The sequence below is a fragment of the Gopherus evgoodei genome, chromosome 4 (genome assembly GCF_007399415.2).
Source record: "Gopherus evgoodei ecotype Sinaloan lineage chromosome 4, rGopEvg1_v1.p, whole genome shotgun sequence".
In the NCBI taxonomy this organism is placed as follows: Eukaryota; Metazoa; Chordata; order Testudines; family Testudinidae; genus Gopherus; species Gopherus evgoodei.
The window spans coordinates 83760234-83786871 of record NC_044325.1 but is presented as its reverse complement, the minus strand read 5'-3'; the positions used below and the strand labels follow the sequence as shown (position 1 = coordinate 83786871).

The 26638-nt window shown below is 42.0% G+C and overlaps 1 protein-coding gene across 1 annotated transcript; it reads left to right on the top strand.

Moving 5' to 3' along the window:
* Positions 1 to 16523: 16523 nt before the first annotated feature.
* Positions 16524 to 19667, top strand: RAG1 (recombination activating 1). The gene has a single exon (XM_030562602.1). It carries the CDS (start codon positions 16524 to 16526, stop codon positions 19665 to 19667), a length of 3144 nt encoding a protein of 1047 aa, XP_030418462.1.
* Positions 19668 to 26638: the final 6971 nt, after the last annotated feature.

The window sequence follows — 26638 nt, the reverse complement described above, 5'->3', positions numbered from 1 at the left end:
CGGCCGGAGCACGGCAAGCCCCGCTCTCCCGGCTGGCGCTCCGGCCGGAGCGCAGCAAGCCCTGAGACCCCACTCTCCCGGCTGGAGCCCCGGCCGGAGCACGGCAAGCCCCGCTCTCCTGGCTGGAGCTCCAGCCAGAGCGCTGCAAGCCCCGTGGCCTTGCTCTCCCAGCCAGAGCTCCGGGCCTTTAAATAGCCTCCAGAGCCCTGGCGTAGTGAGGGGCTCCGGGGGCTATTTAAAGGGTCAGGGCTCCAGCTGCCTGCCTCTGCCATCCCGGTCCTTTAAATAGCCGCCAGAGCCCTGCCACCCCCATGCATTCCCCAGGGCTCCCACGGCTATTTAAAAGGTCCAGAGCGAGGTAGAAGCTGGGGAGCCCCGGGCCCTTTAAATAGCCCCCAAAGCCCTGGGATAGCTGCCTCTGCTGCACCCCCTGCCCTGCCCACAACAGCCCCGCTCCACCTGCCTGCAGCCAGCTCTGCACCCCGTGCCCACAGCCAGTCCCTGTCAAACCCCCTGCCGTGTCTCCAGTCAACCCCTGCCACACAACTCCTGCTGGACCCCCCTGCCTGAAGCCAGACAGTCTCACACTCCTCTGTCTCCAGCCCTGCCAACCCCTGCTGCATCCCCCCTCGGCCCTGCCTGAAGCCAGCCCGCCCCACACACCCCCTATCTCCAACCAGCCCCACACCCCTTGCCCTGCCTGCAACCGGACCCTACCTCTAATCAGCTCCTGCCCTGCCTCCAGCCATCCCCATGTCCACTTGTGCCCTGTAGTTCCCAGGGCAGTAACCCTGCTCACCTGCTTCAATGAGGGGGGCAGGGAGCAGCTGGGACCCACACATGTCAAACAGCAGTCATTAATAACCAATCAACAGCATATATGATGCAATGTACATAATATATACTTTTATTATTTATATAGTTATGGAAAGTAAATAATACATGAAAGAAATGAAAGGCTTTTTTTTCCACTTTTTTTTTTTAAAGTCATCCCTGCTAGGGCCCCGCCGAAAATGTTCGAATTGGGCCCTGCACTTCCTAAAGCCGGCCCTGTACGTAGTCTCACTGGTTTCCAAATAATTGTTCATAGGATGGGGGCCTTTTTGTGCATAATGACCATTATTGTGCACGCTGATGGTGAATGGAAAAGTGGTCCTCCTTTTTATAGTAATGGTGTAAACTGTTTTGAGACCTTGTACGAAATACACCATGTAATGCTGTGGGTTAAAGTGGCCAGTGCTTCTATACTCATCCAGCCACATAGCTAACATACCCTTGCGATTAACCGCACTGCGTATTAGGTACCCACAACTCTACTGCACCACAGATCAAAATGTTGACCTAGCAATTATCTTGAAAACTTGTAAGCACTTGTCCTTGAAAGTGCTTTTGCAACTGCAGCTTTTTGGGTGGACAACTGGGAATTTTTTTGTCACTGTGATTTCTGTATTTTGCACTACCACTGGCTCAGCTCCACTGGTACTAGCAATGGGGAGAAAAATACCATAGACAAGGGACAGGCTGGTCTGCCACAGTACCATCTAACCTTGTTTAAGGGCAGGGGCAGCTCTAGACATTTCGCTGCCTCAAGCACGGCATCATACCGCGGGGGTCGCTCTGCCGGTAGCCGGTCCCATGGCTCCGATGGACCTCCGAGCCGCGGAACCAGCAGACCCTCCACAGGCATGCCCGCGGCCGGAAGAGCGCCCCCCGCGGCTTGCCCCTCCAAGCACGCGCTTGGCGGGCTGGGGCCTGGAGCCGCCCATTGTTTAAGGGTTGCTGATAGATTGAATGAAAATGTTATTAGGAGAACTACATCTGCACCTCTTTTGTATGTCAACAGTGCCATCCTGTGGTAGACTTATAAAATTGCCTTGTTACTTCAGGCTGGGGGAATGAAAATGAGCTCTACTTAGGAAACCCTATATTGTCTTTTATGTTTTCAAAAACAGAGCAGTATATTCACTTTTCCATGCTCAGATGTTCTTTTTAGAAGCTGTTATTTTTCATTAACCTCCTCCTTTGCTTTGGAATTCATATCATATGTATATTTTATATATATCCTTTCAAACTGTACCCCACAGCATTTAGATAAATAGCACTGGCACATGCTAAACAATAAATCACAACACAGGGAAAGAGCAATTTGAGAAGAGAGGCATGCAGGCTGATCCAGATGGCAGAAAAGAGGAATCCTGCATCTACAAGGACCAGGACTGAGAATACAGTGACTTCCTCTAATCAACTCATGGATGGAATAAAGAGAGCGGTGTTTGGCTCTGTCCAAGGGAAAGCTATTGTGAGGGTAAGGGCTGAAGGAAGAGTTTTTAGGGGTGCTGAGGATCCCATTGAACGGAAAAAAAGAAAAATAATATTTTTTATTTCTGCTGTGATTTTTTTGCCCAAAGGATGCCAAAACATTTAACCCACCACTGAAAGGTAGCCAGCTCTGCAATGGAACACAGCAGAGGACAAGAAGTACAGAAGAATAGGAGTGTCCCGTTGAAACAGCAGGGGCATTTAGGGAACCAGAATGGAATTAATAGGGATGGGAGCTCTCCACTTTCTCTCTCTTTGATCAAATGCCAAAGAGTAGCCATCAGTATTTATTAAATAGGAACTTCACATCCAAAGAGTTATCAGCCTTTCAGTTTCACGGGATGGTCAAGATTTAGACTTTGTCATTAGCACATGCACCCAAGGGACACATAAGGTCTCTGCATGTGTCTGCCCCCTTAGGGGTAGTTGGTAAAAATGAGGACTGAAAATTCTTAACCTTCTCTTTCAAACAGGACAAGATTTGCAAAAATAACTGATGAGCTGCTATAGATTTCTGGTAGCCCCTGAATTAGCAGCTTTGCCTTAACAAGGAATCTGGCCCTTGAGGAAGGGAGTTGGGTCCACAGAGTAAAGGTGATCAAAATTGGTATTAAAATGTAGTTTTAATACAAATTTCCATCCAAAACTTTGTGTTTTTTGTTAAAATTTGAAAATTTCACTTACATCTTGCATTGAAATTTTGAATTTCAAAAATCTGCAACCAATTCATAGATACTTTTACAATTATGTAATTCAGTCAGATTGATTTTCTCTCAATCCTTCCACTGTTAGGGGTCAGAGGAATTTAAAAATACATAGGGCAGCTTCTATGCCCAGCTTCTGGACCTAGAGCTATGAGTAGCCAATGCTTCTTTCTGTTTCTGGCTCAAACTTTGGAAAATCCAAACTTTGGAGCTGCTTGAAATTTTAAGAAGTCTACATCATGAACATTTTTAAAATGTCAAAGTTGATTTTAGTTTGCAGTGCTCAATACAGAACTATTTTTTCAAAAATGTTAGTGACTTTTTATTGAGATTTTTAGTGGAAATATTATGAAAGTTATTGAAATGGTTATTGATTTTTTAAAATACCAAACCTGTGTTTCAGTATATGCAGCATTTTGATTACTACTTCAATCATGTTTTTGATAAACATCTCAATTAAAAATGTTGGAGGAATGTTTTGAAAAGCATATGTTTGTTTTAAAAATAATCAACATTCTTTTGGAAAATGTGGGGTTGAGTTTTTTAAGAGAACAAGGCAATTTTTCAGTGAAAAATACTCTGAAAATTTTCTACCAGATCTGCATTAAATTAAAAAAAACAAAACAGGATTCACATGTGGCTCAAATAAGCATGTGTACTGATGTCAAAGGGAGCTCTTTGTGAGGCTTGAGATCACAATATGCAATAGGGACAAGGCCACAGTACAGTTTGGAAGGGACACGTGACATTTGCCCTATGGATGTTTATGGTGTAAGCTAATTCACCTTGTCTGATTCCAAGCAGAGATGGCTCTGAACCAACACAACAGTCCAGATTTGAAAATGCACACATTCTGAGGGATTCAAGAATCCAAGCCCAGATACAAATCTCTCAGTGGTTATGTTATGATAGAGTAATGACAGGACTCAGCTATAATGAACAAATTCTTTATTGAAGCTTTTGGATATAGACAGAATTTGTGGTTCTCCCTGGCTCTCTAGTTCCCAAACATAGCTTCTGTTGCCCAGAATCACCAAAAGTCCCTAAGACATGTCTATATTGCAATGGGAGCTGCCCCTGTACAAAGCTGTTATGCAGGGGAGATTAACAAGTGGTTTATCTCTCTGTTAATGGGATAGTCATTTCCATTCCAAGAGTGGAGGAATGCAAAGCAATGGCCTTACCTCATTAATTTTCAGCTTGTGGTTCCAGAGCTGGTGAGACTTGTCAGGACATTGAAGATGTTCTTCTAGGAACCCATACTGGAGTCATATTTCAGGCAGACCAAACAGAATGCGGATTACTGGAATACTCTTCCCTGATATCTGATGCACACAAGGCGCTACAGGGAGCACTGAGCAAACATACTGGATCTGCCAGCATCTATCTCAGCCAGCCAGGAAGGAAGGGAGGAGAAACACACCACATTCCTTCCCAGACACAAAGATGAGTGAGAGAACACCCTGTGTCAAAAAAAAAAAGCCATTGACACACAAAATAATTCTCTTTGGGAGGCACCATTGGTCAGTAGTTGGAGCAGGAGAATTGGGCTGTCTTTCTGTTGGGTCTCTTTAAATAGTTTGTGAGTCCTCTAATGACCCTTTCTGTCTACTATATTTCAGAAGGCACCAGAACCCTGCAAGAGCAGCAATACATATAGGTAGCTGTCAGGAGACCAGCTTGTAGGTGGTCAGACCTTGTGGTCAGAGTCCAAATGCCAGCACTGAGGGTCAATATAACAACATAAGACCAGCCATACTCGATCAGACCAAAGGTCCAACTAGCCCAGTATCCTGTCTTCCAACAGTGGCCAATCCCAGGTGCTCCAGAGGAAATGAACAGAACAGGCAATCATCAAGTGATCCATCCCCTGTCGCCCATTCCCAGCTTCTGGCAAATAGAGGCTAGGGACACCATCCCTGCCCAGCCTGGCTAATAGCTATCAAGACAGAATTGGAGTTAGGAATAAGCACCAAGCATCAGAAAAGATTACCAGGAGTCAGAGAAGGCAGGATCAGGGTTGGTTCTGAGACAGGAACAAGGCTGGGTGAAGGCCCGCAAGATTTGAGCTAGAGCTGTGGAGGAGCAAAGCAGGGGCTTGATGAGAGATCAGCACAGGAAGGAAGAGAGTCTGTGGACATATATGTTGAGCACCCTGCAAGCTACTGCTGCTGCTAAGCTTAAGAACTGGCCTGCTACCTTCTGCCAATCAGGCAGGGTGTCAGGAGTACTGAGCAGGTGCAGCTGCAGGGCCTTACTCCTGAAAATGGCTAGGTCTTGTGAGTAATATAGTTTTAATAAACACTGTGATTTGGACATCAACGTGGCCATGGGGTTCTTTCATATTATACTTGTTGTGTAAAGAGAAAAAGACCCAACGTGCCTCAGTGTGACCTTGAGTAAGTCATTTAGCTTTTTGTGCCTTAGTCTCCCTATCTGTAAAATGAGAATAATGATACCTTTGTAAAGCACTTTGAAAGCTTCGGATGAAAAATGCTACATATTTGCAAAGTACTCTTGCTGTTCCTGTAACCCACAAAATAATACTAGTGCAGGTTCTCATCCTAGGAATGGGAATATCCAGGATTCTGAAATCCCAGTCAGAGTTTATTCTGACACTTTATTTCAAATTTAGTTTAAATGACCATATTCAGTGCAACCTCCAATGTCTAATGATTTATGAGGCACTATGGCCCATAGGGGCTGTCCATAAATTACATAACATCCTTTTGGTGATTTTTGTTGTGACCCAACCGTTGTAACACCAAAACAAAACTGGCAAAATTAAGGATCTACCCATCCCCTCTGCATTAGATAATTTATAGACATCCCTATAGGTTGTGTCTACACTTGGAGGTGGAGGTGTAAATTGCATTTCAAGGAACATAGCCCTGCTAGCTTTGATTGAGCTTGCCCACTAAAAATAGAATATAGTCCTGGCAGGATGGGTTAGCCATCTTAAAAATGTGCTTAGCGCCTTGGATAGGTATGTACTAGGGAAGGCGATCTTCCCCAGCAGGTACACTCTATTTTTAGCATGCTAGCTTGATCAGAGGGCAGACATGTCTCCTCGAGAGGAAATTTCATCTCCTGCTCAATTGTAGACATACCTATTGCTGCCAGATGTCCACCTTGTGACATAAAGTGACGCTGAAACACTGTTCACCACTTGGTGGTGCCAGCGGCATGGGGAAAGCAAATACCCATTTGGCTTAATACTGCACACACTACTGAAGCAATTAGGCTTTGGCTGGGAATTAACCACAGCCGATGCTTAGGCTACTGCAATTCAGGATGAATTAAAACATTTACAAGCTGACTTCTTGAGAAGCAAAGAATTAAACTTCATGCATAAGAACTCAAATGGTTACTGCGATAATTGAGCTATTTCCTAGAGTACCTGATAGTCTGTGCTAAAATCCCTGCAGGGAGACAGAGCAGGCATCCAGCCATCTAGGTGATGTTCTGAGTAAACACCTCAGAGTCGGATTTGCTAATCTTTGCTAAAGATTTGCTAACTTACCAAACAGCCCCTCCAACAATCTCCGTTGTTAGTGAACTGCATCTGTTCTGCTTCATGTAGGGAAGGAAAGCATAGCCTGTGTCAGTGAAGAGAGATTCTGACTTATATTTGCTATTGCAGCCTCACTTGGAAGGCTTTTGAAATGTTTTCTCCAAGAGCTAGTGGGCGAATAGTTCCACTCAGCTGGGTTACAAGGAAGTCCCAGCAGAAGAGGGATTGGAGAGGCAGCAGGGCCCACCAGAGGCACTCTAGTTAAGGCTCCAACATTTACAGAAATTAACAGTTCAGTTGTGAGATTTCCCCTTTCCTGCTGACACTTGGCAGGGACTATCTTAGTCTGGGAATAAGATCTGTGTTTTCTTTTTCACTATGGACCCAATCCTGAAATCCCTGCTAATTTGTTACTCAAGCAGAAATCTCAGTGATGTCCTTGCTCCCCCAAACTTCCACTCATTTCAGTGAGAATTTTGCCCGAGTCCAAATTTGAGTCAGGTTGTCAGGCTCTGGCTCTGCATTTAGTTTGGATCACTGTGAACAATTTGCTCTGCAGCGGCTCATTAAATGCATTTACTGGGGCACGGTTAGAATCCATTATGGTACATGATGCAAGCTGAACCACTGACTCAGGAGTAGCTGCACTTCTATAGGCCTCATCACTTTTGAAGCAAGTACTCTTTTCTTAAGGGCACTGGAGTTGGGAAATAGGGAACCCTCCCACCTCTTTCCCCAGTAGCAAGAAAGGTGCTACTGTGTCTTGTATGAGAAGATTAAGATAAATAACATCTTAGCAAGCACAGTCTAATCAGAGAGAGGCAAAGTGATCCAGAGGAAAGGGCACCTGACTGTGAATCAGGAAACATAGCTGTCTCCCTGGCTCTGTCTGCTCTGTGATCTGGGCAAGTCACTTTACCTCTAAGTGCCTCATTTTTCCCATCTGTAAAGTGAAAACGGTGATATTTACTCTCATTTATAAAATGCTTTTAGATCTCTGGATGACAAGTGCTATAGAAAAGCTAGGTATTTATAGCTAGAGAAGGAGGTGGGGGTGTTAGACTCTTGGGACCTAATGGCAGTTGTGACACTTTCTCACTATTTGATCTAGAATACTTTTTTAAGGGCCCAATTCCCGAAAGTGTGTGCCTAAGCAAGATGTCTGAATCCCTTGTTTGGATATATCATTTAATCAAGGCATATGTGAACAAAATATGGGATTTTGGGAGTAGATATAACTTTTGCCACATCTTCTGATTTCTTTCCTCAGTCTGTCAGCATTACTGCAATCTTATCTTGATTCAGCCTCAGCCAGCTAGTCCTCATCCCTGCCCCAGACACCATATAAAGCACTTGATTGCATTAACTGGGAATCGTAGATATGGAGACATGGGGCTGTTCGTCTTCAGCATAATGAAAGCATGATAGCCCATGTTTCCTTACTAACCCTCAAACTGTCCCATATTCCTGTTGAATAAGGATATGTGCAGGGAGTGGGAGAAGGAAGACAAGCTGGAAACACAGTGAGAGCACTCTATGAAAGAAGAGCAATTTGCATGTGCAGTCAGGGATGTAGGTGTTTATGTAGTTATGGCAGGAATCACAAGGTAGTGTGTTACACTGAAGCTATGTCTACGCTTGGAGCTGGGGGTGTCATTCTCAGCTTGCGCAGATATACATGCACTAGATCTGCTCAAGGTAGCACACTAAAAATAGCAATGTAGCAGAAGTAGCATGGCCAGTGGTGAGTGTGTGTGTGGTGGTGGTGGTTGGGGGATGTTGCGCTCAGGATGGCTAGCTTGTGTTGTCGCTTGCCACTGCCCATGCTTTAACAGCTACAGTACAATTTTTAGCATGCTAGATTGAGCAGAGCTAGCATGGGTATGTCTGCATAAGGTGGGAATCAAACACCAGCTCCAAGTGTAGATATAGTCTTAGTCTGTTAGCATCCTGTTTTTAGCACGTGAGCAAAAGTTCGGTACTGGGAAGACTAACTGGGTGGTTAGATTTTGTTATGCAAGTTTCTGTGTAGGGGACTGGTCCTTGAAGAGCTTGCTGTGTGAGCAATAGGGGAGTTTGATCTCCTCTTTGCTCTTTGATCAGAGTCAATTCTTGAGGCAAAGATTCTTCCTGGGAACTGGTTATGGTTTGGGGGATGAGATTCCTAAAAACGGGGATTGTCTGCATGCTTTTTGTGACCACCTCTGTTCCAGACCTGGTGTATATCAGAGAATCATATAGTAGGGCTGGAAGGGATCTTGAGAAGTCATCCAATCCAGCCCCCTGTGCTGTGGCAGGAACAAGTAAACCTAAACCATTCCTAAGGCCTTGGCTACACTTGCAAGTTAGAGTGCATTAAATCAGCCCCTAGTGCCCTAACTCCTGAGATGTCCACACTGACAAGGCACTTAGAATGCCTGGACTCTGCAGCTGGCAGGCCCCTGGTAATCCACCTCCACAAGAAGCACAGAGCTTGCTGCGCCCTTGCTGAAACTCCAGGATGTCAGTGTGGACCACATGTTGCATTACTGTGCTGTGATTGGCCTCCAGAAATGTCCCATAATCCCTTGAAGTCAAGTGGCCACTCTGGTCATTGTTTTGAACTCAGCTGCAGGCAAGCAGATATCCCCTTTCAAAGCTCCGTTTCTGACAGCCGACATGCTTATCTGCTCCGGGACAAAGCAAGCCATTACTGTGGAATGCCCCTGCTGCAGAGGCAGGCATTTGTGCATGTGTGTGCCCGTGTGTATGTGAGACAGAGAGAGAGAGAGAGAGAGAGAGAGAGAGGCAGGGGTGGGGGCTGATGTCGGGGTTTCCCCCTTCCCCCTGCAGCTGTCTGAACTTACAAGGCAGCATGCTGACACACTCTTTCCCCCAAAACACACTGTCTCTCCCTGTACATACACACAACACACTCCCTGTCACACTCCCCCTCTCCCCCATTTGAAAAGCACGCTGCAGCCACTTGCACACTGGGATAGCTACCACACTGCACTTCTCTCTGTGGCATTGCAAGAGCTAATGTGGCCACACCACTGAGCTTGCAGCTGACAGTGTGAACACATGGCAGCGTTTTCCTTGCTGCGGTCTCTGAGGGCTGGTTTAACTCCCGGCATCTGCAAATGTAGCCATGCCCTAATAGGTGTTTGTTCAACTTGTTTTTAAAAGCTTCCAACTATGTGGACTCCATAACCTTCCTTGGAAGCCTATTCCAAAGTTTAACTACCCTTCTAGTTAGAAAGTTTTTTTCCTAATATATAACCTAAATCTCCCTTGTTGCAGATTAAGCCCCTCACTTCTTGTCCTACCTTCAGGAGACATGGAGAACAATCGATCCCCAACCTCTTTATAACAGCCCTTAACATACTGGAAGACTATCAGGCCCCTGCCTCAGTCCTCTTTTCTTAAGACTTAACATGCCCAGTTTTTTCAACCTTTCCTCATAGATCAGATTTTTTAAACCAGGTGTTCTCTAACATCATTGCACCGCGACCCCCTTCTGACAACAAAAATTGCTACACGATCCCAGGAGCGGGTACCAAAGCCTGAGCCTGCCCAAGCCCCGCCACCCCAGGTAAGTGGGGGTCAAAGCCAAAGCCCAACTGCCCTGGGGCAAGGGGAATGCTGAAGCCCAATGGCTTCAGCCCCAGGCAGGGGGGCCTGCAATCTGAGCCTTACTGCCCAAGGTTGACACCCTCAGGCTTCGGCCCCAGACAGTGGGGCTCAGCCCCTGACCCTAGCAAGTCTAAGCCAGCCCTGGTGACCCCATTAGAATTGGACTGTGACCCACTTTGAGGACCCAACCCATAGTTTGAGAACCTCTGTTCTAAACCTTTTATCATTTTCTTGTTCCCCTCTGGATTCTTTCCGATTTGTCCACATCCTTCCTAAATTTGTGGTACCCAGAACTGGACACAATACCTCAGCTGGGGCCTCACCAATGTTGAGTAGAGTGAGACAACTACCTCCCATGTCTTACATACAACACTTCAGCTAATATACCCCAGAATCATGTTAGCCATTTTTGCAGCTGGCTTACATTGCTGACTCACATTTCAGTTTATGGTCCACTATAACCCCCAGATCCTTTTCAGCAGTACTATCACCTCATCAATTATTCCCCATTTTGCAGCTGTGCATTTGATTTTTCCTTCCCAATTGAAGTACTTTGCACCTGCCTTTATTAAAATTCAGCTTGTTGAATTCAGACCATGTGAACAAGTGAAACAAGTTACACAGAGAATATACCTAGAATCTACATCACTGATTTATCTTCCAGTGGGTAGCTGACCTTCAAGACCCTGGCCATCTGCATTAATCAGAGGGGTAACACTATTGTTAGAATGGGACATTACAGTGGTGTCAGAAGAAAGGGCAACAATATGATTCATATTGTCAGCACAAAATTCCAGAAACAAAAATGGAAGCGTGGTTATGTCTGGATTGATAATAAAGGCTTAAATGTCAGGGTCCTTAAAAGGGATTAATCCTGTGGAAAAGGGTGGCATGACTGGGTCCCACATTCTTCTCCTCAATGTGTAACCAAGTGCAGAAATTAGGTCTGGAGCTATAGACATAAAAAAGCAAATACAAAAGTTTAGTCACGTAAAGGTGCAGGCACTCTCCTGGAATGGCTCTGCATGGAATTAAAACTCATCTTAGAGGCCAGGGGTCTCTCAAAGGAGGACCTTGTTTTTATTAACTTCATAGTTAAGCCTCATAAGTTACCAGGTGCCAGCTGGAGTAGAGACTTCTGTGTTGTGTTGTGGTTGATGATAGCCTTGTGGTTAGCATCAGAGCGGTACTGGGAGATGGGAGGGACTGGGATAGGGTGAGACAAACAGCACTGCAGTGAGCTTTAAAAATCAGAGGGGAGAGGGGGAGAGACAGAGATCGAGAGAGATCTTGACGTTTGGAACCAACTGAGCAGACGTACAAACGACTCTACAAACTGGAAGTGAGAGAAAGGTAGGCTAACAGTCTTAACTGCAATAACCTAGCTGCTTGTGAGACATACAAGACTTGATTTAACTATTTCCCTGTATTAATGTACATGTCATTAATCTGATTTTATAAACACTTTCTCCCAACAAGTAGCACCTCACTCCACAAACAGTCCCCCTCATTTCAGTGAGGCTACTCAAAGAGTAAGATATTACTCAGTGTGAGTATGAGCATGACAATCTGACTCTGTTTTAGAAGGACCTGAGATATTCTGAGGTGACCAGAAAAGGAATTTTCTTTTTCTTTCCAAGCTAAAAAGAGGTAACATTAAACACAGCTGTCAGACCCAGTTAAATTACGAGTGTATTTAATGGTTGGGGCGTGGGGTTCATGATGGAAGATTATTCAGCACAGCCCAATTAGAACAACACAGCAAAAGCAAATTTCTAGTGAATGTCAGCAAAATGTTCCCAGCACTCAGGTCTATGGAGTAGTCTTCCAAGGGAACAGGTGGAAGCTCCATTGCTTAGGAGCTGGAGAATTAGACTAGATAAAGTATTTGATGAATAGACTGTAGGGAACAATCCTGGACTGGCAGAATGGATGATCAGGTGACCTAATAGGGCTTCTTTGTCTCTCATCTCTTTAAGACATATTTGCTGAAAGGAAACAAATGAATTTTTGAACTTTTTCTCAGCAGGGGGTAAGAGCCATCTGCTATATTTGAGCTGCAGTTTGACAGCAAGGCCATGGGCTTGGAATCCGGTGTGGTACTAAGATGACACACCATACAAGGGTGGGACAAGGAAAGAAGGTATTAGCTACTTTGCACTGGATTTGGAACACACCTATTGCTGGCTGGTTCATCACAATAACTAGTGAGCAAACTCAGGGGTGTCATTTCAGAAAAAATATGATGGTGGGAAGGCCAAAGTTGTATCAGCATACAGAACATTAGGTGTGATTATATTATATCCTGCAAAGTCTGGGGGGGGGCAAAAAGTGGAAAACATAATGGAGCATATAGACCCCTGACAAGTTTTTTAGGGGCAAACTAAGGTCAGGGGAGGCAACTGCCCCTCGTGGCCCCCAAGCAGATGATACCCCTGAGGAAACCTTAGGGGGCATAGCTTGTTGGCTGCTCTCCAAAGCTGTAGAGGTGCTGATGATGCAGTTAGAGACACTGGGAATCTCAATGAAAGTCCCTGCAAACAGGTTTCTGCTTTGGCTGCAAAATCACAAGATCCAGGATCATTTTGAGTGTGTGTGTAATCAGTAAAATGGGAATAATAATACTTCCCTATGTCACAGGTATGCTGAAAAGATAAACTGACTAATGTGTATAAAGTGCTCAGATATTCCTCTGACAAATATTTTGGAAAAGACTATAGGAAAGCAACAGCTTTATATGTTACTTGCAGAATAAATATTGACCATTTAACTGATGAATAAATACTATGCAGTAGCAGGATAATTAAACAGGAAAGTACTATGTGGTTACAAATTCACTACATGATTATGTCGGTCTTTTATAACACAGACAAGGTGGGTGAGGTAATAGCTTTTATTGGACCAACTTCTGCTGGTGAGAGAGAGAAAAGCTTTCCAGCCACATAGAGCTCCTGAATAAGAGCTCAGTGTCACCCAAAAGCTTGTCTCTCCCACCAACAAAAATTAGTCCAATAAAAGCTGTTACCTCACCCACCTTGTCTCTCTCATATCCTGGGATCAGCATGGCTACAACTATAATTTTATAGCACAGTTCAGATACCAAATAATTCACAGTTTAGCTGGCCAAATCCTAAATCCTTACTCAGGCAAAACTCCCAACTTCTGCATTTGACCTTATCAAACGAGGTAGTTCAGTATTCCCAAGTAAAACCTTTGGAGGTACCACACGAGTAACTCTATGATATTTAGTGCACTGCGAAGTACTCTAATGTGAGACAGGCAGGTATTATCTCTGGACTGACAATCACCTAAGGAAAAGATATTTTGTAATATTTATTTTTGTCCTGCTGATCTCACTTCTTCTCCTCTCATTTGAATTCTAGCAAGGCAATAGAGCAGCTCAAAGGACTGTAGGAGAACAGGGTAAAACAGTGAAGGACAACAAATCATTCAGTCCCCCTGCAGGCAGCAGAGTATAGCTCAATAGGTAAATAGGACTTTTGTGGGGCAAGCAGGACACTGCTCTGCTGGTAAGAGATTTTGACAACTAGGTCAGCAGGGTCCGCAGCAGGGTCCAGTCAAGCAAGACAATGGATACAGCCGCCATACATCTGCACCGGATAGTAGGTTACGGTTTTATAGAAAGCAGGGTACAAACAAGCAGGACAGCAGGCTATAGCCCAAAGGGACAGCGGGGGATGGCAGTGCAGGTGCTCATATTCAGCATTGTAGGTAGCGGGCCATAGCAGTGCAGGCAGATGGATATAGCAATGCAAGCAACTTGTTCTCAGGGAGATGGAATTAAGAGAAGCTGGAAAGAAAACAAACCCTTAATTTTTTTGCCAAGGTCCACTTGAAGGATTTTGAAGTTAAAATCTTAAAGCAAGAGCTGAGCTGGTTGACATGTCACTCTGGATTTGGAACTTAATCAGAGCCAGTAATCCTTTCCAGCTGGACTTTGGAAGATTGTATTGAAATATTGCTCTATTGAAAGGTTATATTTTTTTAAAAGAGATAATCTCAGAAACATAATGCAGGAAAGACAAATCAAAATTTCAGACACTGAAAGCAACGCAGGCATCCTCAGAATAGATACGGTGGTCTAGAGTTTTAGACAGCATTATAGCTAAGTGAAGATAGAGCCTTTATTTGAAACAAATACTGATACGTTAAAATAATATATTCTTAAAATGCATTTTACTTTGTTTCTGTTGCTAATCAATTTCATTTTCAATTTCATTTTCATTACTAGCCAATTTCATTTTCAGTCTCTCATCCACTAGCACAAAGTTGCAATGTTTGAATTGTAAACGCCTCAGAGGAATATTTATTTGTATAAAATGTCATGTTTCCACAGCAACAACATCAGTGGTGTATTTGATAATAGATCGTTTTTACAGAATCTAAAATTTGACCAGACATTTTCAATTGTCCAAACCATGTAACTCTTCCAAATAAGGTTGCAGCTCAGCAAGGTATTCAAGCACATGCCTGTCTTTAAGCATGTGAGTTGTCCCTTTGGGGCAGTAAATTGTCGTGGCTCCATTGACGTCAGCTGAGGGTCTGTTCCATTGCATTTAAGTCAGTATGTGGTTAAGTGCCTTCTGAACTGGGTCCCTAAATGAGGTCACGATTCTGCACTGGGATTGGCTAGCATGGAATGCCTTTGAAGTAACCACACACTAATGATCCCACTTCAGGATCAGAGCCTAAAAGGTGAAGTGGTGCTAGTGGTGTTGATGACTTAAAAACATGTATGAGAGTAGTATATTTCCACTTTTCAGCCTCCAGTTTAACTCAATTTCATATAAGCAGTGATCATAAGTCAGCAGATATCATAGTCCTTACTCACTGAAGTAGTTCCACTGACTTCAGTAGGACTACCTGTGTGAACATGGATATAGGTGTGAGCAGTTAAGGTTGGAGGATTGGATGCTGCTATCTGTTAGTTGTTCACTGTCCTACGGTGTGTGAAGTGAGTTAGTGGTCTCAGTGCAGTTTTTATGGCCACTTGTCCACATCAGGATCAGGGCTGAGGCACATAGGTAGGGCTGTGTGGGGAAGTGTACAGTGCCCCTACCTATGCTGCTTCTGTCCTGTAGATAAACAGATGGACTGCCATTTTCAGGGATCTCAATCTAGTACCTTTCATGCACACTCAATAGTTTAGTCCCATCCCCTTCTGGATAAAATCAGAGTATGCATATTAATCAGTATTACTGTGTATTCTTATTACACCCAAAATGTGTAAGGTGCTTTGCTGACATATAAGTAGATAGACCCCTACTCAAAAGAGTTTATAATCTCAATAGGCAACATACAGGCAAAGGAGTGTTTGGGGTCAGGGGAGTGCAGAAAGCACAGTGCAGCTGCTCTTCATATGCAAGCATCCTTTACACAGGCCTGCCAGCGTACTTACTTCTCAGTACTCTTCTCTCCTGATTCCATCTCCAGCCTGGGCAAAGGTTACCAATTGTGTAGTGTTGTACGGCAACTTTGCAGTGTGGGTAAATATCCTCAGTTTACACTGAGGTCACCAAATTGATTTTACTTGTAACCAGAGGTACTTGAAAACTGGTGAAAATCTATTGCATTTGCACACAGTCCCATCCATACTTTAACATCTCTCCCAGCATCTTTAGTAGTACCAAATATGTGGCTCTCTAAGGATTAACAATTGTCACACACCAGGGCCACTCAGATCTTTAAAGTAAATGTGGCAAGAGAATCAAATCTTTTTCATCCAAAAGTCTAGGCTCCTACCTCTTGAACTAAAGGAAACTCCCCTTTAGTTGTTAGCAGTATAGAGCCTATGACACACACTAGATCTGTTCCAATTCTGTCCAATAGAGGGCAATGGCACATACATTAGCCATTTCATTACACTATTATTACTCCCAATTTAAGATGGTACTATGCTGTAGCCTGTGTCTGTTTAATTCAATCATGGAATTTCTTTCATGGAAACATTTGCTTATTTTGCAATATGGGTGAAATTTACTTCTGAGTCCTGAGTAGAGTGGCAGCACAAAGCCTAGGTAGCACATAAGCCTCACTTAAACCCTGATTTGAGGGTTTAAATGGATGTGAAGTGGTGCATAGATCTTTTGTTGACCCTCTGCACAAGGGTGAATCTTACTGTTTGTGATTGTCCAGATATCTTATTGGCGTGACATAATTTATACCTACAATGGTATTTCAAACTTTGGGTAAAACTTATTGTCAAAGCATCTACCAGTCATTAATGCCTGTAGACTTATGCGTCTTAAAATCCACATGCTTCATACATTTGCACTATTGTTCATTTTGGAGTATTTCACTTACCTACAGTGCTCTCTTTCTCCCCCTCAGGTGATCCAGTTCCCACCAGAATGGATGTGCTGACATCACCAAGCATGGGCCTGCACACCATGCCGGAAGAAATCCAGCACCCATATACTAAATTTTCTGAATGGAAGTTCAAGCTTTTTAAAGTGAGATCATTTGAAAAGGCACCTTCTGGAGACAACCAAGTGGCAAATAAAGAGAAAGCAGAGAAGGTGGCCTCTTTGGACAAAGGCACTATAGTGCAGATGGATGCGGCAGTTCCAGTGGCAGAAAAGCCACTTCTGGCAGATACAGACTTAAATCACAATAAGCAGGCTCTCGAAAAAGATGCTGACAACCTGAAAATACAAGAGAATGCAGCTCATCAAGCAAACTTGCAGCAGCTCTGCCGCATCTGTGGAGTTTCATTTAAAACTGATCGCTACAAAAGAAGTCATCCTGTGCATGGACCAGTGGACAGTGAAACTCAGGGACTTCTGAGAAAGAAAGAGAAAAGAGCAACATCTTGGCCAGATCTTATTGCCAAAGTTTTTAAGATTGACGTGCGAGGAGATATCGACACAATCCACCCCACTAGGTTTTGTCACAACTGCTGGAGCATCATCCACAGAAAGTTCAGCAACGCCCCATGTGAAGTGTATTTCCCGAGGAACAGCACCATGGATTGGAAGTCCCACTCCCCAAACTGCACTGTTTGTTATACTGCTCGTCGTGGGGTTAAGAGAAAGAACCAGCCATCCAATTTACAGCTGGGCAAAAGGCTAAAGATTATTGCAGAATGTGCCAGAAAAACTAAAAGTGTAAAAAAACAAGTACAGGTGAACAACAAAAATCTTATGAAAAAGATTGCCAACTGCAAGAAGATACATCTTAGCACCAAACTTCTTGCAGTTGACTACCCTGCAGATTTCGTTAAGTCCATCTCTTGCCAGGTCTGTGAGCATATTCTGGCAGACCCAGTGGAAACAACATGTAGCCACTTATTCTGCAGAACCTGCATCCTTAAGTGCCTCAAAGTTATGGGCAGCTATTGTCCCTCCTGCCGATACCCTTGCTTCCCTACTGACCTGGTGAGTCCAGTGAAATCCTTTCTGAACATCCTCAATTCCCTGGCTGTGCGATGCCCAGTGAAAGAATGTGATGAGGAGGTTTTGCTGGGCAAATACTGCCATCATCTGTCCAGTCACAAAGAAGTGAAAAGGAAAGAGATTTACACACACGTAAATAAAGGTGGCCGACCGAGGCAACACTTACTCTCATTGACCAGGAGAGCACAAAAGCATCGTCTGAGAGAACTCAAGCTTCAAGTCAAAGCTTTTGCTGAGAAAGAAGAAGGAGGTGATATAAAGGCTGTGTGCCTAACTTTGTTCCTGCTGGCTCTGAGAGCAAGAAATGAACACAGACAAGCAGATGAGTTGGAAGCTATAATGCAAGGGAAGGGATCAGGGCTTCACCCAGCTGTTTGCCTGGCAATCCGAGTCAACACCTTTCTCAGCTGTAGCCAGTACCATAAAATGTACAGAACTGTAAAAGCTATAACTGGGAGGCAGATATTCCAGCCATTGCATGCTCTCCGCACTGCTGAGAAGGCACTCTTGCCAGGTTATCATCCATTTGAGTGGAAACCCCCTTTGAAAAATGTGTCCACTAATACAGAAGTGGGAATTATAGATGGGCTGTCAGGGCTGCCACACTCAGTTGATGACTATCCAGTAGACACAATTGCCAAGAGGTTTCGATATGATGCAGCCTTGGTTTCTGCCTTAATGGACCTGGAGGAAGACATTTTGGAAGGCATGAAAGCACAAGACCTGGATGACTATTTGAATGGCCCCTTCACTGTGGTGGTGAAGGAGTCTTGTGATGGGATGGGAGATGTCAGTGAGAAGCATGGAAGTGGACCAGCTGTCCCTGAGAAGGCAGTTCGATTTTCTTTCACCCTCATGAACATCAGTATAGCTCATGGTAATGAAAATATAAGGATCTTTGAAGAAGTCAAGCCCAATTCAGAGCTGTGTTGCAAGCCCTTGTGCCTTATGCTGGCCGATGAATCAGACCATGAGACTCTGACAGCCATCCTGAGCCCTCTCATAGCAGAAAGAGAGACTATGAAAAGCAGCATTTTGCTTCTTGAAATGGGAGGTATCCTCAGAACATTCAAATTCATCTTTAGGGGTACAGGTTATGATGAGAAACTTGTCCGTGAAGTGGAAGGTCTTGAAGCCTCAGGCTCTACTTACATCTGCACTCTTTGTGATGCAACTCGCCTGGAAGCCTCTCAGAACTTGGTCCTCCACTCCATAACAAGAAGTCATGCTGAAAACCTGGAGCGGTATGAGGTATGGAGGTCCAACCCATATAATGAATCTGTTGATGAGTTACGTGACAGAGTGAAGGGTGTTTCTGCCAAACCTTTCATTGAGACTGTTCCTTCCATAGATGCACTGCATTGTGACATTGGCAATGCGGCAGAGTTCTACAAGATATTCCAGTTTGAGATAGGTGAGGTGTACAAGAACCCTGACATATCTAAAGAAGAGAGGAAAAGGTGGCAGTCGACTCTTGACAAGCACCTTAGGAAGAAGATGAACCTGAAGCCCATAATGAGGATGAATGGAAACTTTGCTAGAAAGCTTATGACCAAAGAGACAGTGGAAGCAGTATGTGAATTAATTAAGTGTGAGGAAAGGCACGAAGCCCTAAGAGAACTGATGGATCTTTACCTTAAGATGAAACCTGTGTGGAGGTCTTCATGCCCAGCCAAAGAGTGCCCAGAATTGCTGTGTCAGTATAGCTTCAACTCACAACGTTTTGCTGAGCTCCTGTCCACAAAGTTCAAGTACAGATATGAGGGCAAGATTACGAATTACTTTCACAAAACTCTTGCTCACGTTCCTGAAATCATTGAAAGAGATGGCTCCATTGGCGCCTGGGCAAGTGAAGGGAATGAGTCTGGGAACAAATTATTTAGGCGTTTCCGAAAAATGAATGCCAGGCAGTCAAAATGCTATGAAATGGAGGATGTCTTGAAGCACCACTGGCTGTATACCTCTAAGTACCTGCAGAAGTTCATGAATGCCCATAATACATTGAAAAGCCAGGGCTTCACAATCGATCCAGGGCAGAGTTTAGAAGACTCTCTGGCATTGGAAGACACTTTAGAAATGACTGATTCTATGGAATTCTAAACATAATGATCATTTGAATTGGGTTTGCAATTAAGTCTTCCTAGATGGGGTGCAGTAAGGCCCACAAATATCACTTTTACACTGAGTGTTAAAGGGAATCTGTCCCTGCTCAGAGGAGTTTGGCAAACATCTGGATGGTAGTTTCCAGGAAATGGTAATACAGAGTAACTGGTTGGTGTCATTTTCCAGCCATTTTGTGAGGTAAAAGTGGAAAGAAAGGTGGTCAATTTACTTTGGTCTCAGATTATTGTTTAATAAATAGCCAAAGTGACCTTAAGTTTTTATACCATGTGATGTGTGTGAAATGAAGAGGATTCAGAAGATTTATGACAGTTGCAAAGAAAGTGAGGATGTTTTTTTTTCTGTTTGCATCATTGCATTTTATTTACTATTTAAGAATAGTTTTTCTTTTTTTAAATTGATGGTCTCTCATTTCTTAAAACATGGAGACATTTAGACAACCATTCTGAAGTACAGAGTCAGTATTTTTTGTACAACACATTGTATAACACATTGGTTCAAAGGTTGACCTCACCAACAGTTAAAATATTATTATTTTATTTAACATTTATATTGTGGTAGTGCCTAGAGACCAATCAGGCTTGGGGCTCATTGTGCTAGGTACTGTACAAGCACAGAGAAAAATTAGTCAGCATTTTAAAATAATAATTATAACCTAGTCAAATAGTTCTATAATGCAAGCTTGTGCATAAGCTTTGAAATCAGACCTTAAAATGAAATATTTTTTGTCTTTGTACATTGTATACTTTCAAGCTTTGCTACAAACCTTGCTAACAGCTGGCACCTACAAGGAATTTTGTTCAATAGGCAATCTGTACTTCCAAGATTAGATCCCAAATGGTGTATATGATCTTAGCTCCATTGGGTGAAATCCAGTGAAGACAATGTCACAATTCATATTGACTTCCAGATGCAGAATTTCCCCTATTGACCTTAATGAAGCAACACATATACAGCAGCCAAGGATCTGGCCTGTAGAGATTCCTCAGTTCTGTATATTGCTACTATGCTCTTCTATAGGGTATATTTCACAGACTAAGGGAACCTTTTATTGAGTTCCAGTCCTGGCTCTAATATTGACATTGCTGTCTGGAGCATGTCATTTAATTTCTCTGCCTCAGTTTCCATGCCTATAAAATGGAAATAGTTTTTACCTATCTCACAGGTATGTTGTGAGAATTATTTAGTCAATAATGGTGAACTGCTTTGAAAATGAAATAGCTATTTAAATGCTAAGCATTATTACTTCAATATTTAGAAAGCTCATAAGAACAGTTGACATTGTACTAGGGGCATCATTAAAATGGTAGCAATTTTCTTGTACAATGATATTGATAGATGCCTTATATACATAATAGAAATACATAATTTAGCACTGCAAACTTGACTCTTACAGGTGATAAACATCCAGTCTTTAATACCGACCATGGGTAAATGATTTTAACATATTCGTTGAATATTTATTAAAAAATGTTGTGAAATTTGGCAACCAAATTATTCCTGAACATACTAATTGAATTAGTAGCATAGTTTTATGACCCTGATGCAGCAAAGCACTTAAGCACATGTTTAATTTTAAGCATGTGAATTGTCCCATTACATTCAGTATGACTACTCAGATGCTTAAAGTTAAGCCCATGCTTAAGTGCCTTGCTGGTTGGGGTTCAAATTTAAATTACAAAATTAATACAAATTTTTTTTCAGGAAATATAATTCAAAAGTACCTAAATGACTGGGAGTTATGCTCTAAACACTTATGCAATTTTGAAAATTCCACAATGATTAGCTGAGGTATTTTGATATTTGGAGAATTATACGTGACACAGGATTAAATGCACAAATAACTACTGCACATGTGTTTTTTTTTAAAGCAATTCAATTCTGCTTTTATTTTCTGTTTTGATATTGCATTTGGCTCATTGGCAATTAAACTGTAAAGAGCTAATTGTTTTTATCTTCTGTAGTAGTTTTTAGTTGTGATTATATACTGTATCTTTTAGAATTTGGTATTTACCATTTATAGACAATTTATAGGGAGAATTAAGTGCTAGTAATTCCTAAATATATTTTAGTGTTATTCTGACTGATTATTTTGATTTTATTGGATGCAATATCTACTTCTCATAAAAGAGTTTTATAATTTAGATTTCACACTTTATATCATTTCCAAACTTTAAGCATTACATCAGGATTGCCAATATTTAATAAAAGGTTTTTTGGAACTTACATGCTTTCAAATCATTTTTCAGAAGCACTGCAAAAATAGCGCCTTTTATATATTTTTCAGCATAATTTTCCATTTATAGCATAGTGCTGATTTTGATCATTTTAATTCTTTTTCTTCCCAGATCAATTTTTTTAACTCTTTATAGACTATAACAGATATTTTCAATAATGTGTAAATGTCAGTTTTACATAATGTAGCTAACTTTTCTAATAAATTCAGAAACCAACTCAAACAATATTTTTGGGTTGGTTTGGAAATATTTCCTCATGAAAATATGTTGTATCCGTTTTTTTTTTTGCATGTTTATGTGCTGTGATTGTAATGTACCATGTTTTTTATACTTGAATCCATTTCAATACCACAGCACCCAATCTAGCAACTCTCATTCATGGTGAAATTCATCCCTGTGCTGAGGGTCAGCATAAGGCAAATGCAACATTTAAGACTAGTCTTTAAAGTAGGGTTCAAATGGGATTTAAGTAGTGTATGCTAGCCCTCTGGACAGGAGTGAATTTCACCGACAAGTAGTCCTTTTCACACATGTAGTTCCATCCAAGTTAAAATCTGCTCCTTTTGCGCAAATTATCTAAGTACTTTTACTGAAATTCTCAAATCAAAAAATGACTTCAACAAACTGCTTATGTAAAAGCAAGTGAGTTTTGACTCACTGACTTCAACAGGACTAAGTAAGAATTACTCATGCACTTAAGGATTTACAAGACTAGGCACATACTCTGGGGAAGTTCAGTACACTGAACAGTACATGGACTGGAACTTAGGAGTGCAATAGAATTTAAACATATTCTTTTGTGAAATAACAGTGTGGAAGTTACACTATTAAGCCAGCAAAACATATTACAAGTACTAGCAACTATGTACAGTTTGGCTGGCATTCATCAGAAAGGCAATTGTTATTTTTATTTTTTTTAACAAACTTGAATTTAGTTTCATCTCTTTTTTCCGTTGTTGTCATATTATTTAAATCTGCTTGAAAGTTTTGAACTCATTAAACCAAACAATTCAAATGCTAAACACCTGCTGCAAGTGAAGCTTTTGTACACAGAGACTAGAAAAACAATACTACAGATGCACCGGCATGCATCTGAATTCAAGTGATTCTTGATTGCTAAAAGGTGCACTGTGTTTTCCTTCCATATTTGAGATATGATCTATCATTAAGCTGTTTGATTTTGAAGTGGCTTCAAATAAGTGGAGACACTTGTATTCATTTTATGCTTTCAAAAATCACATTTTTTCCTACTCTAATAATTAGTATAAATACCTCAGATGATTACTTTGTGGGCAATGGTTTTCTTGTTGTGAAAATTGTATTGAATTCTTGATGTTTTTATATAATCATACTCTATCTTTCTTTGTTTAAAGTTTCTGTAAGAACTTATTAAAGGCATATTCAATTATTGTGCTGTGAAATATTGTGTAGCAAGCTAGGGTCCTGATTCTGGTCTCATACCATTTTTTTTCATAAGGATATCTCCGTTGATTTTAATGGAATCAGGCCTGATTTATGCTGGAATAAAGGAGTTTAGAACCAGACCCTAGATATTTGCAACACCATAATTTCTAATTTGAATAAGATGTTATCAGTGCATTGTAACACAGCATTTGTCTAAGGTTTTTATTGTTACTTATTGTTTCCCAGTTTCTTTATTTTTAAAATTGGTTTTAAATAAAGTTCTTATAAATAGACTTTGTATTTGTTTGTCTTGGACAGTTTTTTAGCTGTGCAATTTAATGATAATCATTTTGCATTTATTCAGTACCATTCATTCAAATTATGAGTATTTGTCAACATTTACATTGTAGTAAAGTCAAAGGCCCCAAGCAGGATCTGGGGCCCCGCTGTGGTAGCCGTTACACAAACACATATGAAGATTCCCCAAAAGCCCACTCCAGCCCTTCACTCCATAGGACATTACATGCACTATAGCATAGTTAAAAACTCTTTTTCTTTTCTTGGAATCTCCTACTGCTTCATTTAGAAATGACATCTGGTCTCTGTTTAAATTCATCTACCTTGCTCTGACCACTTCTAGCCCTTCTTCAAGTCTCTCCACTGGCTTCCTCACATCCTTTGCATCAAATTCTAGCTTGCCATCCTTGGCTTTACAGTCGACTGCAAAAATAACTCACCTACCTCTTAGTTCTTGTCTCCTTTCTTTGCCTCCACTCCACCCAAGATACACAATCTCTGTCTCTCTTTCTCTCTCTCTCTCTTTGTGCCCCTCACAGTGATAGCTCAAAAATGTATGTGAAACATCTGACAGTTTTGTGAGCACAAATGACAATGTTTAGTCTTTTCGCTATCTGCTTGTCTTGTACAATCAGGTAATTAGACATCTAAATGCTGTACTTTGCACCTCCAATGTTATACTTTCAATTGACATTTGACACAAAATGGTGGGTAGAAAAATTGAGACCATGTTAAAAAACATAGCCCAGTGAGTCTCCTGAGATTTTGGATTAGCTTAATTCCTTGGCTGGGTTTCACTTTCTACATATAGCATCAGAATCATAAGAGAACTGGAGGATAAAGAGCACTTGAATGGAGGTAGCGTCCCTTTCATCTCAAGGGCACTGGTTCAAATCCACCACTTGATATTTGGTGGCCTGATTAAATTTGACCTGATTTGCAAAGGTTTTGAGCACCAGCACCTCCCAACAACTCTGGTGCTTATTACCATTGAAATCAGGCCAAATTGTTCTTAGTTTTGTTTACATCATACAAATATCAACATCTTAAAACTACAACATTCAGAAAGCAGTAATTGCCTCCCTCGGCAGTCTCAGGAGTGAGACCAAGATATGAAGATGCTTGGAGTTTGAACTACCTTTTCATCCCAAAAGGGAATCATTGTGACAGTATAGCATGCTAGCTTTGTGTTTATGAGAACACCACAAAGAGGCTAAGGTACCTACTACTGCTATGAGGTAAAGAAGTTTATTGGCTCACATGGTATGGAGTTCTGTGTGTCTGCTTCCCCACCCCACCCAACAGATATATGTGTGTGTCAGAGATGGAGGTTTATGAACTAATTGGGGCCTATATTTATCAAAAAGTGATTCATGAGTTTGGGAGCCTCAATTTTTGAGGCCCAAACTGAGATACCTTAATGGCAATGGGGCCTGATTTTCAGAGGGCTGGTGCTTAGCAATTTCTCAGAAGTCAGTTCCTTTTAAAAAGTAATAGAATCATAGAAATGTAGGGCTGGAAGGAACTTTGAGAGGCAATCTAGTCCAGCCCCCCCCGTGCTGAGGCAGGACCAAGTAAACCCAAACCATCCTTGAGAGGTGTTTGTCCAACCTGTTCTTAAAAGCCTCTAATGACAGGGATTCCGCAACCTCCCTTAGAAGCCTATTCCAGAGTTTAAATATCATTATAGTTGGAAAGTTTTTCCTAAAATCTAACCTAAATCTCCTTTGCTGCAGATTAAGCCCATTACTTCTTGTCCTACCTTCAGTGGACACAGAGAACAATTGATCATCATCCTCTTTATAACAGCCCTTAACATATTTGAAGACTGTTATCAGGTCTCCCCTCAGTCTTCTTTTCTTGAGACTAAACATGCCCAGTGTTTTTAATCTTTCCCCATAGATCAAGTTTTCTAAACCTTTTATCATTTTTGTTGCTCCCCTCTGGCCCCTCTCCAATTTGTCCACATCTTTCTTATATGTCTCAAGTTAGATACCCAGTAGTGGAGGTAAATAAATAACTGGAGATATACCAATCTCCTAGAACTGGAAGGGACCTTGCCTTCACTAGCAGGACCAATTTTTTACCCAGATCCCTAGGTGGTCCCCTCAAGGATTGAGCTCACAAATGCTGGGTTTAGCAAGCCAATGCTCAAACCACTGAACTATCCCCTCCCCCCTTAATCACTAGTCATTTTTTTTTAAACTACGCCTGATTGTTTTGTCTGTAACATGAATTCTTTACAGAAGATTTAAGGCAGAGAGATGTGCCTTGGAAGCCTGCACTACTACTATTTATGCTGTACCTGTTCTATAGATAGAAGACATGTCAGACTCCAGGTCCCTTTCTTAATCATTAAAATCCACGAATGAGTCTTTTGAAAGCCAATAGCAAAATCATGTCCCTAAAAGGAGATTGGAAATCAAGATATTGCCCATACTTGTTACAAAACACAAAAGTCAAATAGATGCAGATGTGAAAGAGGTTTACTTACCTAAACATTAATATCTGCTATATTTTATCTTCTTAACCAACCCTCTGTGAAGAAAGAATATTTTCTATTGATTATACATCTTTTGGAACCAATCAGCACTTTTCCACAACACACATCTGGTTTCCAGTGGCATTGGAGACACCACAAAATCAACTACCGTATATACTTGTTCATTAGACTGTTTGTTTATAAGCTGACCCCCCAAAATGGATAGGTAAAAATAGCAAAAACTGTTGACCCTTTCATAAGCCAAACTTATATTTTAGGGGTTGGAAAATGTTGGCTCCCGGTCCATCAGGGTAAGCCGCGGTGGGTCAGGACATTTTGTTTACTTGGAGCATCTGCAGGCATGGAGCCCCTCAGCTCTCTGTGGCTGCGGTTCGCCGTTCCCAGCCAATGGGAGCTGAAAGTCTCCATGCCTGCAGATACTCCAGGTAAACAAAACAACAATATATTAGATATTCAATTCAATGATTCCATAGAGTTTAAAATCATCAAATTTTGGTGTAGACCCATTT